The sequence below is a fragment of the Pinus tabuliformis genome, chromosome 2_2 (assembly GCF_031772625.1).
Source record: "Pinus tabuliformis cultivar Carrire ecotype Pingquan chromosome 2_2, CPIR1, whole genome shotgun sequence".
Taxonomy (NCBI): Eukaryota; Viridiplantae; Streptophyta; class Pinopsida; order Pinales; family Pinaceae; genus Pinus; species Pinus tabuliformis.
This window is the reverse complement of record NC_142300.1, coordinates 356,204,953-356,218,435: the sequence shown is the minus strand read 5'-3', so window position 1 is coordinate 356,218,435 and position 13,483 is coordinate 356,204,953. Positions and strand designations below refer to the sequence as shown.

Sequence of the window (13,483 nt, the reverse complement as noted above, 5' to 3'; positions counted from 1 at the left end):
AGCTTTTGAGATAGCATAAAAAAACCTTACCAGTGCTTTTTTATGGCCATATGCAGCCTTAATTTCCTCCGGAGTTCGCATTCTGGGCCTCTGTTCCTCTGTCTTTTCATCTAGTAGTTTTTGCCTATCACTTGCCTTGTCTTTTGCACAAAATATGTGAAACAATGTGAGACCAGTTTCACGTTGAAAAATCTATTATACAAATATGAATGATCACAAGGAACCAAGATTGTAATCCCAGTACCTTTTGAGCTACCTTTCCCTGTATAGACAAATCCTATACTACTAGTGGGAGTAGATGATGATGGAGTGGAAGCTGAAGAATCTTCTTCAATTTCAATATCATCTGCAATATCCACTAGAAATAAAAGTTATGAGAAATATAAAAAGGTGGCTCTTACTGGTAATACACACTCTTGCTGTATCTATACAAGGTACAATGTGTACCAATATCCAGAATTTCAGTTTCAATGTCTATCTCTGATGCAGTTTGTTCAGGAAATGGACACCAAGCAAAAACACTTGAAAGGTCTGAGGTTGTATTTGGTGTTGGAGGTCTCTCTGCAGTGCTGGCTGTATGTCTTAGTACACCCCCTTTGATTTCCTTGATAACGCCACCAAGGAAACCCTGAATTTGCTTCTGTTCCAGTCAAGCAAGGTAAGAAACTGATGGTTACAACATAAATATTTAGATGATTACTGCTTATAAATCACGCTGTAGCCTGAAGATTTACTGGAAGGAAATTAGAACCTTTTTTGGTATTTGGTGGAAACTAGCCTTGACTGCAGCCTCTGCAGCTACTGCCAGCTCCTTGTCATGTAAAGATGGCAAAGAGTCCGGAATCCTAAAGCAATTCACGGTAACATATTTATTCTAAATTTTATATATCAGAGAAGTTTCATAAAATGATTTTGAAAGGAAAAGTAATACCTGAGATTATTTTCATTTGCTAGGAGAGAGACATAAGCCATTTCCTTATTATGAATCTGTTAATGTATACATAAAGAAAACCACGTTAACATATAGAAGAGTTCAGGTATCTACCTATTGATTTCCAAATAATACGAACATGAGTTCAATAAAAACATAATGCGGCAGACATTATAATATTAAATGGGTAATTAGTCTGTGTGGGTAATACCCAGGAACAGACATTAAAAAGACACAGAAAGAGAACAGGAGAAGAACACACAAATATCTAGTGAGGCAAACCTATGGACATAATCAACGTAAGTATGACTGGTTGAAACAGATATAATTTTTTTTTCCAAAATGTACACAGGATTATTCCCATAACAACTATATAAGGAACTAATAGACAGTTTGGCACTTTTCTTCATCTTCTGCTTGTGGAGACTTCTTCTCCCCCACACCTTCGCCAACTTCTAGTTCTAGTTCCTCTTGGCATGTTCTTCATCTAAGTCGCCTGACACGGGGACAAGGAACACACAAGGCATGAAAATTCAAGTGTCCAACACAAGCACATTGACCCCCTTGGAACAGGAGACGTAAGACACATTATATATGTTGATTTTGCGTAGCATGGGATGTGATCTAGCTCTTAAATTTTGTGGAGGGGCTAGAATTCATGAGATCTCCCAGACCCAGAAATCGTTTGGAGAAATTCCACCCAGATGATGAGTTATTAAAATAATTAATATTTTTAATGGGGTTCCTAAGTCTAAACTTAAGAAAATAAAAATATTAATGGGTATTAATAAACATATGGGTGAGAAGATTCTAAGAGATGAGGATCAAGTCTGTTTTAATCTTAGCCGTTGATTAGGGACTTAATCTCGGCTGTTGATTCATCAACCAGAAAAGGATAAGAGATGACTTGAGAGTCATTTGGAGATACACTGGGCAAATACTCAGTAACCCGTGGGAAATCGATTCTCAAGGAGAAGAAGTTCGATTTCAGAGGGAGAGTAGCAGGGTGAAGGAAGAGGAGGGTATCAACGTCAATTAGAGACTAAGGAAGAGGTGATGCAGAGCATCTGAGAGACAACGTAGAGGGAAGATCAGAGAGACAACACAGTTGGAGACATAGTCCTCATGCAGGCTGATGCAGAAGTGACGAAGAGGAGGGTAGAGGTTCTCTAGGGTGTCAGAACTTCTCCAGGAGGAGGAGAAAAATTGTCTCAGGTGTTTCTCTCGGAAGTGTCTCAGTGTTCTGTAGAATTGTTCCTTGTAAAGAGATTGTTGCTGAAGATTAATAAATAAACCCTCATTTGCTGCACTAGTTTTCCTGTATTGGGTTTTTTCAGGGACAATTGTCCAAAAATAACTGTGTTGATGTGATTGATTTTTGCACTTGTATATCACTGTTATTTTTCTCTATGCTATTATGTGATAACTGCAGTGGAATTTATTTTAATATTTACTGAAGGGTTTTGTAAATAACTTATTGTGGAAAATAAGTAGGAGAAATAAATCAGTTACTGCAGTAGAATTTCGTGTTAGAAATTTTCACAATATATATATATATATATATATATTAAAAATTAGATATTTCTTACACAAATTCTCATTCATGATACAAATTCAGACAGATCTAGATTCTACATTGTAAATTTAAAATTTGTAAGTTTTTCAAAGTAATATTATGCATATAAATACAATTGTGACAGATTTATCAATGATCCAATAGGATAAAGACAAGAAACAATAGTTTTCTCATTAAGTCATCAAAATCAAAACATGTTACATAGGTAGTAGCAATGCCAATGGCAAATAGAAATAGCAAATAAAAAACAACTACAAGTACAAGGCAGTAGGTAGCTCACAAGTCATCAATCATCATCATCAAAATCAATGTCACTGTCATGGTCACTGTTACCCACCAATTCGTGGGTGATATCCGTAGGAGAAAATTTTTCTCCAAGATGGCTTTCAGCCGGCAGCTAGCAGCCCCTTGTAGCCATCAACTAGCTCGTTGTGCCATTTCTCTGCCACCTGAGCCAACCATGTGGTCCCTTACTCATTTGTCTTGATCGTATGTTTGAAGGCCGACCTCTCGAACCTAAAGGTATGTCTTCTCATTTGGTAATTGAGTATTGAGTTTACTTATCATGGACACTTTTGGGCATGAACTAATGGGGGGATTGAGCGGAAAGAGTGGGTTAGGTCTGTGCTTTTGTCCCCTAGACCTCTTTTGGATGTTACCCTTGAATCTTAGTCCCGTGGGATATCCTTTACTAATCATGTGGTTTTAGGGTGGTACTACATGGGAAACCCCGATTTTAGTTGCGTTGTCTTGCTCCCTCATCCACGTATACCACTCTCCTTCCATTTATTATAACCCCATTCATCATCTTTTCCAACTAGGTCCACATTCCTCCATTGGGTCCACATAGGGTTAGCCTTCCTCCTGATAATTTTTGGCAACTGCGGTCAAATTCCACTTTGGACAACTCATCCATTGAAGACAATGATTGCGATAGATTCGTCTTTTCGAGGGGACCAAAATCGACCTAAATATCACCCAATTTGGTGTGAAAATTTCTAAATAGAAATCCTATTGCAGTGATTAATATTATTTCTTCTACATATTACCTCAGAAATAAGTTATCTACAGTATTCTTATGACAAATATCAAAATATATTCTACTGCAACCTTCACAACTAAAACATTGCAGAAAGTAAATGTTAGGAAATACACTGGCACAAATACAATCACAATGATAGTTATTTTGGACAATCGTCCTCGGAAAAAGCCAATGTAGGAAAACCGGTGTAGCAGATGAGGGTTTTATTATTTTTCAACAAATTCTCTTGTACAAAATTATAGCCAACAAAATAGGAATGAGAAATGTTACAGACACTTCTTGACCAATTTCTACCCTATATGAACTACTTCTCCTTCCCTGGAATTCTTTTGATCCTCTCTGTGTCAAACTGCTTTTCCAGGCTCAGTGTCAAGCTGCCTATGTAGGCTCTGCGTCAAACTGCCTCTTTCTGCGTTACCCTATTATTGCTTTGTGTCTCGCTGCCTTGCACTCTCTGAATGCGCTGATACCCTCTCTCTCTGTCTCACCTGCAACTCTCCCTCTGAATTGATTTTCTCTTGCTGAACTTCGACCAGTGAGAAAATCGATCTTAATTGAGTAACTGAGTATCTGCCTTTGGTGTATTTTCCAAATGATCCTCAAGCCCCTTCTTATATCTTCATGTTGGACAACTAACGACCTAGATTAACTCCTAATCAAAGACTCAAATTGTTTTGGCTTGATCTCCGCCCTTATCTAGAAGATTCACTCTCAATTAGATTAATAACCATTAATGTTTTAATTTTCCTAAGTTTAGACTTAGGAACCCCATTAAAAATATTAATTATTTTAATATAATCATCTCTGGGTGGAATTTCCGAAAACGGTTTTTGGGTTCTTTGGAATGCATGTGCCCAAGCCTCCCTGCAAAATTTAAGGCCTAGAGCACATCCAATGGTATCCCAAACCAACACTCCCTCTTAGCAAGGAATGTGCTCTAACAATATACTGTTGCTGCATACTGCTCTGACTCTGAAGTATCGTCCTCTGTGCTGCTGATGTCTGACATGCTGTCCACCAACTACTGCGCTATTGCTGTAACTGTATTGTTGCCTTTGACACTACCACTGCCAATGCTACATCTGTACTACAACTCCCTCTGAATTTCTGCCTCTGTGTTGCTGCTGGCACTGGCACTGCCAACTATCCCAGCACTGCAAAATGCTGCTGCTACTGAAACGGATTTTCAACCATACCCATCTGCTTTCTGAACTGAGTGAACTTAGCTCTTCCAAAAGTCTTTGTGAGTATATCGGCTAGGGAACATACTATAGCTGTACTGCCCCATGTTGAACACAATCTCTGATAAAGTGACAATGGATATCTATATGTTTCGACTAATCATGAAATGCTGGATTCTCAAAGAGTTTGATATAACTCTGATTGTTACAGTAAACTTTGGTCGCTTCCATCCTTTTTTTGAATAAGCTCACAAACAATTTTCTGAGCCATATGGCTTCGCATGTAGTTGTGTTGGCTGCCAAATATTATGCTTTTGTTGAACTTAGTGCTACTGATTTCTGCTTCCTGCCGCACCACAATATCCCTGATCCAACAATGAAGCAGTACCGTGAGGTACTTTTTTGGTCTATTGAATTACCTGCTTAATCTGCATCAATGAACGCATTCAAGCTAACATCCTCTCCTTTGGAGTACTTCAACCTATATCTGATTGTTCCACGTACATACCTAAGAATGTGTCTTGCTGCTGCCCAATGCACCCTTTTTGGTTCCACAATGAACAGACTAAGATTGTTGACAGCGAAACAAATGTCTGGCCTAGCGTTGACCAGATACATAAGCGACCAAATGAGTTGCCTGTATAAGGTGGGATCTAGTTCTTTGTCCTTTGATGCATCTATTTTCTTCCAGTTGGTGATCATGGGAGTAGCCATGGGTCGACAATTCTGGATTCTGAATCTCTTCAGTATCTCTATAGCATACCTTCCTTGTCCAAGGAAGATCTCCCCATTCTTCTGCCAAACTTCCAACCCCAAAAAATAATACATCAATCCCAAGTACTTCATGTCAAATTCAGCCTCAAGATTTGTAACGACCAAAAGTCGTATACGCAGCGGAAATATTTAAAATACTTCGTAAACAAAGACATGCATGGTAAGGCAGTAATTGTAATTATATATTGAATAAAATAATTGATGATAAAATGAGTACAAATGATAATGAAGGTCCTATATATATAGCTAGGTAAGTACCCTTTCACAAACAGACATGTCTCAAGACATGCCTTTTCATTATTAACTAACTAACCAATAATTATTTTACTTTTATTTATTATTATATTTATATTATTATGATTATTATTTATTATCTATTTTTATTTATTTTTACATAATTTATGTTCATAACATTGCCTTCTCCTTCAAAAAGCTTTGTCCTCAAAGCTTTTTGATGAAAGGGCTTGATCTCTTTTCTACTACGAATGTCTTCTACTTGATATTTTTTTGCTACGAATGTCTTCTCGTCTCAGAACAATCATCTTTGTCGATACAAGTTGATATGATCCTTGCAGTGATATATAAAATTGTCTTACTGAGAATGGACCGGACCATCTAGATTAACCTTCTGTGGAATCTTCTGATCGCTGGAATTTTGTAACAAATTGTTATCAGTAGACTAAATTAAGCTCACTTCAATATTCTTTGTAACATAAGTTTGTTGTTTATGTTTTGAGTGATACAGATTTGTAGATTGATTAAGGTGTCTACTCTTGTGATTCGGATGTAGATAAGGAGTTTGTCTTGTTTGAACTTCCTTTAACGTTTTTATGACAGTTTCCTGATTTCCATCAGGCATTGTTGTTGTTGACTTAACTATTGAATCCTTATTTGGGGTGTCCTCTGTTTGAACAACAACCTTTGAGTACGTTTTTACTTCAATAGGGTTTGGATTTCCCTGAACTGTGAGATTAGTTGTCTTGATCTTTGTTTCTTCAGTTTGGACTGCTACATTTGGAGATTTTGATGCTTCCTTTGCGACAAGTTCTTTGAACCTATTCGTCAATGACTTCTTTTCGTCCTTAAGTTTTTTAATCTGTTTGAGCAGATTTTGATTATGATTTTTGAGACCTAAGCATTCCTCATTCTTTGAGTCAACTTTATTTTGGCCTTCACGCTTCTCGTCTTTTAAACACTTGATTTGTTCTACTAATGTTTGGTTAAGGCTCTTTAAACGTAAATTTTCTTCTTCTTGTTCTAATAAACGCTCCTTGAGTTCTTTCTTTGATGTTTTAGCTTTCTTGACTTGTTCGAGTAGCTTTTTTTGGTGATCTTTGATGCGTGAAATTTCTTCGTCTTTGCTATAGATTACTTCTTCAAACTCTTTTTGCTTCTTTGATATAGTTTTTTCGTTATCTTGAAACATCAAATCTGAGATATCCTTAAGGTCTTCTAATGAAGATTTTATTGATTTTGATTTACTTGTTATGTCTCGAAACATGACCATCTTCCTTTATAAGGAAACGTCAAAACTTGTTTATTTATGTTTAACATGAATGTACCCAAATCCTTAAACTAGGGTTGACCGAGTATGATGTCCGTGTTTTTATCCGTTCTTACAACATGAAATTGAAATATGTAGTCATAATGACCTATTGTCACTTGTAGATCACTAATTCTATACTCGTTTTGGTCAAAAATGTTTTTTCTTTACACCAATACTTAGCTCTGGAATTAATAATTGATTTGCCAAGTTGGTGTTGATATAATTTTTATCATTGCTTGGGTTGATGGCGACATTAATTTCTCTTCTTTTGATACTTCCTTTTAATGTAATTACTCTATGATCTGTAACTAAAAGACCATTATAGGAAAACCTTTCTTCCTTCATCATTTTAGAATTGAGCTCCATCATTTTTTTCAATGATTGCTCCCATTTGTTTTGTCGAGATGACTTAAAGTATTAAGTTCCTTTGGACTTTGTACTTCAAGCCTCCTTTAAGAGTTTCTTTTTAATATATATATTTTTATAATTCTTCAAAACTCTTTTAATCCAATTTCCTATTATCCTTAATATTTCAAAACTCCTTTGTATTCTTTTTATATAATTCTACTTATGTTTTTTTTTCCTTTTGTACTTTAAAAACAATATTTAGATATTTGTTTCAATTGACTTCTTTTAAATATCTTATTGTCCTTTGTATTTATTTTTTAAATTTCCTATAACTCTTTAAACTTTAACTCAACTTCACTCTAACGTAAACTCTTAATTTTGTCCTTTGTATTTATTCTTTAAATTTCATATAACTCTTTAAACTTTAATTCAACTTCACACTAACATAAACTCTTAATTGATATTTTCTCCTTACGTAACTTTTTCTAATAATACCCATTTTGTACTTGTATATATTTTCAATAATTTTATGACATGAATATTTATTTAAATACCCTTTTATAATATAATACTTCTCTTTATATATATTTTATTTATAATATATATATATATATATATTTTTTTTTTTTTTCTTTTTCTTTTTGAAAAGTTACAACCCTAGTGAAATGTGGCTATTCACCTTTGGTGTATATTATAAAATATATGTTGACTTATGTAGTTCTAACTCGGTTAATGTTCTCCATGTAAAAAGTAAAACTTACCATTCACATAAAGAGATTTTGTATTCCTTTTGTTTTTCTTTTACTTTTAAAATACTATGGGCAATTACCATGGGTTGGTTTCTAAAACCTCCGTTAACATTTTCCACATAAAAAGTAAAACTTACCATTCACATAAACAGATTTTGTATTCCTTTTGTTTTTCTTTTACTTTTAAAATACCATGGGCAATTACCATGGGTTTCTAAAAGCACGGGCTTGTCAACCACTTAATGAAGAATCAAGATAATATTCTTTCTTACGTATAGTTTTAAATATATTTGGAAAGATTCCCTCTTAACTTTATCATGCACTTTTTTATCAATAATGTAGAACCTTTTTATATATATGAATGTTCTCCTTCAAAATTTACATCGGACTATATTTATTTTTATTTTTTTTAAATCTTTTTTATGTTTTAATATTTATATGTACTTTTAATTTATTTTTTTCTTTCACTATCGTATTCTTTTCCTCCTTTTTTTGTTTTTGTTTAATGACCAAAGCCTTGAATGATGAAACCGGTGGAATGGAGAATCTCCAAGACTAGTGTAGCGAAACGCTGAAATCACGACGACGACAAGGTTGACGATAGGTTGATGGCCAAAGGCCAGATCAGATGTACCTCGTACTTTTGATACCAATTTAATGACCAAAATTCGTATACGCAGCGGAAATATTTAAAATACTTCGTAAACAAAGACATGCATGGTAAGGTAGTAATTGTAATTGTATATTGAATAAAAGAATTGATGATAGAATGAGTACAAATGAGAATGAGGGTCATGTATATATAGCCGGGTAAGTACCCTTTCACAAACAGGCATGTCATTTTCATTATTAACTAACTAACCCTTAGTTAATTTACTTTTATTTATTATTATATTTATATTATTATGATTATTATATATTATCTATTTTTATTTATTTTTACATAATTTATGTTCATAACAAGATTCTTCTTGTAGTCTTTAATTAGCCTAGATGACCCAATTAGGAACAAGTCATTTACATATAGTACCAGAATAAGTGGCTTATTCTCTACCAACAAATAGTAGAGATTAGGATTAGCATCACTTTTGACAAATCCTAATTGCTGCAAGTAACTATCAATCCGACCATACCATGCTTTGGGTGCCTGCTTAAGCCCGTACAGGGCTTTCTTTAACATGCAAACATGAGTTTTCTTTTCATGAGTTTCGAAGCCTTCGGGCTATTCTATGTACACTTCCTCTTCTATCACTCCATTCAAGAATGTTGTTTTGACATCAATCTGGTGAATCTCCCATCCCACTTGAGCTGCTAGGGATATAACAAATCTGATAGAGATGTATTGAGCAACTGGGACGAAGGTCTCTTCATAGTCTATTCCTTCTTTCTAAGCATACCCCTTTGCCATGAACCTTGCCTTTTACTTCTCTATGCTGCCGTATGCAACATACTTGATCTTGTAGATCCATCGTGATCCTACAATTGATCTATCTTCTGGTCTAGGTACTACTTCCTAGACATGATTTGTCATGATGGAATTGTATTCTTCCACCATGGCATCCACCCATACTTGGTGTTGAATAGATTCCTGAAAGCTAGAGGGTTTTTCAACTTGAGCTACTAATGCTTGGTATCTATCTGGTTGTCTACGCTGTCTCTTCCTGGCTCTAGGAGGTCCAACAAACTCCTCTGCATCTGCCGCACTTCTCTGCTAGTTCTACCACTAGTGGTGCGAGGCTCAACCAACTTTTCCTCCTGATCCTGTCGCTTTGTCTGTTGAGAATCATCAGCATTTCCTCCTTCTGAGGAGATACTGGTGTTGGTCACTATACTCAATCTAGGTGTATGCTCTCCTACCTGTCCTTCTTGCTGCCCCTGCTCTTAGACTAACAGAACATCCCCTGACTGATCTTTTGAAGGCATTTCACGAGATTTCCTGAAAGCTCTATCTTCCATGAACTTTGCATCCCATCTTACTACAATCTTCTTGCTGTCAAGAATGTAGATTCTATTTGCCTTTGAGTCTCGTTGTATCCTACGAGATAGCCCTTTTCTGCAGTCTGATCTAGTTTGCTATGCTTCTCGTCTAGAATGTGACAATAAGCCACACTTCCGAATTTCCTGAGATGATTGACTTCCGACGTCTTCCCTGTGAAGACTCGTTCTGGCGTTCTCTTTCCTAATGCTCTCTATGAGTTCTATTTTGGATATATACTGCTGTGTTGCAAGCTTCTACCCATAGATACCTAGGTAGATCCTGATCATACAACATGGCTTTGGCTGCCTCAACAATAGTTCTGTTCTTTCGTTTTGCCACTCCATTTTGCTCCGGATTATATGGAGCTGTCCACTCTCTTTTGATGCCCTCGTTTGTGCACAAATTTGTGAATTCTTTGTCTGGATATTCTCCACCATTATCTGAATGCAATACCTTATCTTTTTCCCTGTCATATTTTCAACAAGAGCCTTAAACTCCCGGAAATGATCAAAGACCTCATCCTTCGTCTTTAAGAAATAGATCTAGTTTATTTTGGAGTGATCATCAATAAAAGTGATGAAGTATTCCCCACCACTAAGAGCCCTTGTGGACATAGGACCGCAAATATCCGAGTGTATTAATCCTAATACACATTCTTCCATATTGTTACTTTTGGAAGAAGATGCTTTAGCATACTTTCCTAGCACACATCCTCTGCACAAGTCGTCATCTTTGATACTAACGATTGGTACCCCTGTAACAGTCTCTTTGAGCATTTTCAATGCTCCATGGTGTAAGTGCCCCATTCGCTTGTGCCATAATTCATTTCGCTCCTTCTCACCATTATAGTTGGCTGCCTATTAATGCCATTGGCGATTTGCGCTGCAATCTATACAACTTGTTGCTTCGAACCCCAATTTGCTTTTTCTTCTTCCAGCTTGGATGCTTGACGTATACTTTCTTTCCTATGAAGTATACATCATATCCCTTGTTCTGTAGCTGGGACACTGAAATTAAGTTCATTCTTAATTTTGGCACATGCAGAACATTGGTGGCTCAGATGTTGGTCCCTGCTTCCGTTTGAAAAGCTATGGTGCCTCTTCCTATTGGAGTACATTTTGTTCTGTTTCCCATAGTTATTTGGAAGTCCATTTGTTCTTCTTGATAGCTCGAGAAATGTTCTCGTACTCGAGTCATATGAATTGAAGCCCCGTTATCAATGTACCAAACATCCGCTGATGCTAAATTTGCTAGGCATGCAAATCCTTCATCAGCTTGTAGGAATTTCAAATTACAATATTCTTATGGAAAATATCGAAATATATTTCACTGTAGCCTTCACAATTAAAACATTGCAGAAAGTAAATGTAAGGAAATACACTGGTATAAATACAATCACAATAACACAGTTATTTTAGATAATCGTCCTTTAAAAAACCCAATGTGGGAAACCTGGTGCAACAAATGAGGGTTTTATTATTCTACAACAAATTCTCTTGTACAAAATTATTGTTGATCAGTGGTTGTAATTAATGTCAACCCAAGCAGCACCAGGGGCTACCTCGAATTTGCATGGGCATTTTGACTTGACAACTTACTCTATTCTGAGTCAAGGATCTTCTAGATGGATTCTACTTGTCGAGATGTTTCCGTTGATATATGGCACGCCAAGTAATTCTTCACGGTTTGAGAGATATTCATGTTTGAAGTTGTTAACCCCAGTTAGTGGGCTAAAACCTTATGGGGTTGTGGCATGGCACTCATAATTGGTTGTGGTCATTGAATAGTCAATAGTTAATAAGTTGTATTTTTGCTCCTAAAATCCCTCCAACATTCACTTGTTGAGGACCCTCTCAACTCAAGACATTCATATAAATAATGACCCTCATATCCTCCTCTAGTAGGGATTTTGTGGCTTCAAACAGGTCATCGTGGCATTTTCGCTATAACTTTTTTTCTATGAAGCTTCAGAAGCTGAAATTAAAAACCATTTGAGCCAAAATCTTGATGAACCTCGTGACCGAATTTTAGATCTTGGTTCGCTATATTTTCGAAGATATGATTTGAGGAAATTAGGGATTTTGCAGGCTCCCAAATTCCATGTCAAATAGGTGACTTTGGGAAAATCGTCATAACTTTCTCTCTGAGCATTAGATTCAAATTTCGTACATAGTCACAAAAAGAGGACGAACTGTAGTTTGTTGAGTAGCGTTTTCAAAGTCGAAGGTCACAACAATGACACGTGGCACTTCGTACAAATTCTCTCTAAAGAACCAATCTATAATTGGGTCATCGTGGGAGATTGGGCATAACTCTTTCTTGAAGAATCCAATCTTGATCAGACTTGTGGGGTTGGAAAGAGTACTTAGAGGGCTACCACATGACGAAATTTCAGACCCTGGAGATCCGAAATGACAGAGATACAACAGATTCAATATCGAGCTCCTATAAGGCAACAAAAAGCATGCATTCAAGGATCACTGCAGTAAGGACCATGCATCAACAGTCAAGGGTAAGTTTCCTACAATAAGTTATGTATGATTAGTGTTTACATTTGAAATATGAGTATCATCTCCAACATATGTTTTTGCAGGACAACATAAGTACATACAGGGTCTCGGTTATATCTCTATATGTCACAGTTAGTTTTGATACCACATTTCGGATGTCCTATTCTTGATACTACACATTTGATGCTACATATTCTTGATGCGACACCAAGTTTGTTAAATCTATATGATGTTGTAAGTTCATGTTACTTGTCTTGTCATAATTGATATAATGGTCTTTGTTGTTGTACTTAGAACTTGGTCCATCACAAGTCTAGGGTCTGTCATTAGTTTTTATTGTATATATCTTTAGGTTAGTTTTGGATATAGTCTTGCATAGAGTCCAAGCCTATATCAAGAGTGGGAGTCTTTGTCTACTGCTGCAACAAGTCAACAACAAAAGTGACAAGCACACTTCAGGTACACATTGTAATTTTAATTTGTATTTATTCATTATTATGCACTTACATGTGTTTTGTAGGCAGAGGTAAGTTGAAGGGTATTTTGTTTTGTTTTGGGATTGGTTTCGCTGGGCAAATTTTGCATGCAGGTAGAAGAAGATTCAAGTACAACTTCAAGCAAGAATTCAAGAGAAGAAGTATCAAATCAAAGGAAGCATTGCAAAAGAGACATCCTTGAAGACATGACAACCATTCGGATATCGTGAAGTATTGTTAAGGCCAAGAGTCATTATTGTAAAGTTGTAAAAGAGTCATTTATAAAAGAGTCATCATTGTAAAATTGTAAAAGAGTCATCATTGTATATTATATATATTTTTATAATTCTTCAAAACTCTTTTAATCCAATT

The 13,483-nt window shown here is 35.9% G+C and overlaps 1 protein-coding gene across 7 annotated transcripts in view; it reads right to left on the bottom strand.

Moving 5' to 3' along the window:
* Nucleotides 1-13,483, bottom strand: part of LOC149192717 (uncharacterized) — a 473,076-nt gene that overhangs the window by 29,970 nt on the left and 429,623 nt on the right. For 4 of the 7 annotated variants that reach the window (XM_089404676.1, XM_089404679.1, XM_089404680.1 and 1 more), the window contains 5 exons: nt 932-987; nt 752-845; nt 448-640; nt 245-358; nt 31-140 (listed from right to left, as the gene is read on the bottom strand). In XM_089404676.1, coding sequence (XP_089260802.1) covers nt 31-140; nt 245-358; nt 448-640; nt 752-845; nt 932-987 — 567 coding nt within the window. Of the gene's footprint in view, nt 1-30; nt 141-244; nt 359-447; nt 643-751; nt 846-931; nt 988-13,483 lie in introns of those variants that run through there. The other 3 variants (XM_089404677.1, XM_089404681.1, XM_089404682.1) reach the window with 3 other exon arrangements.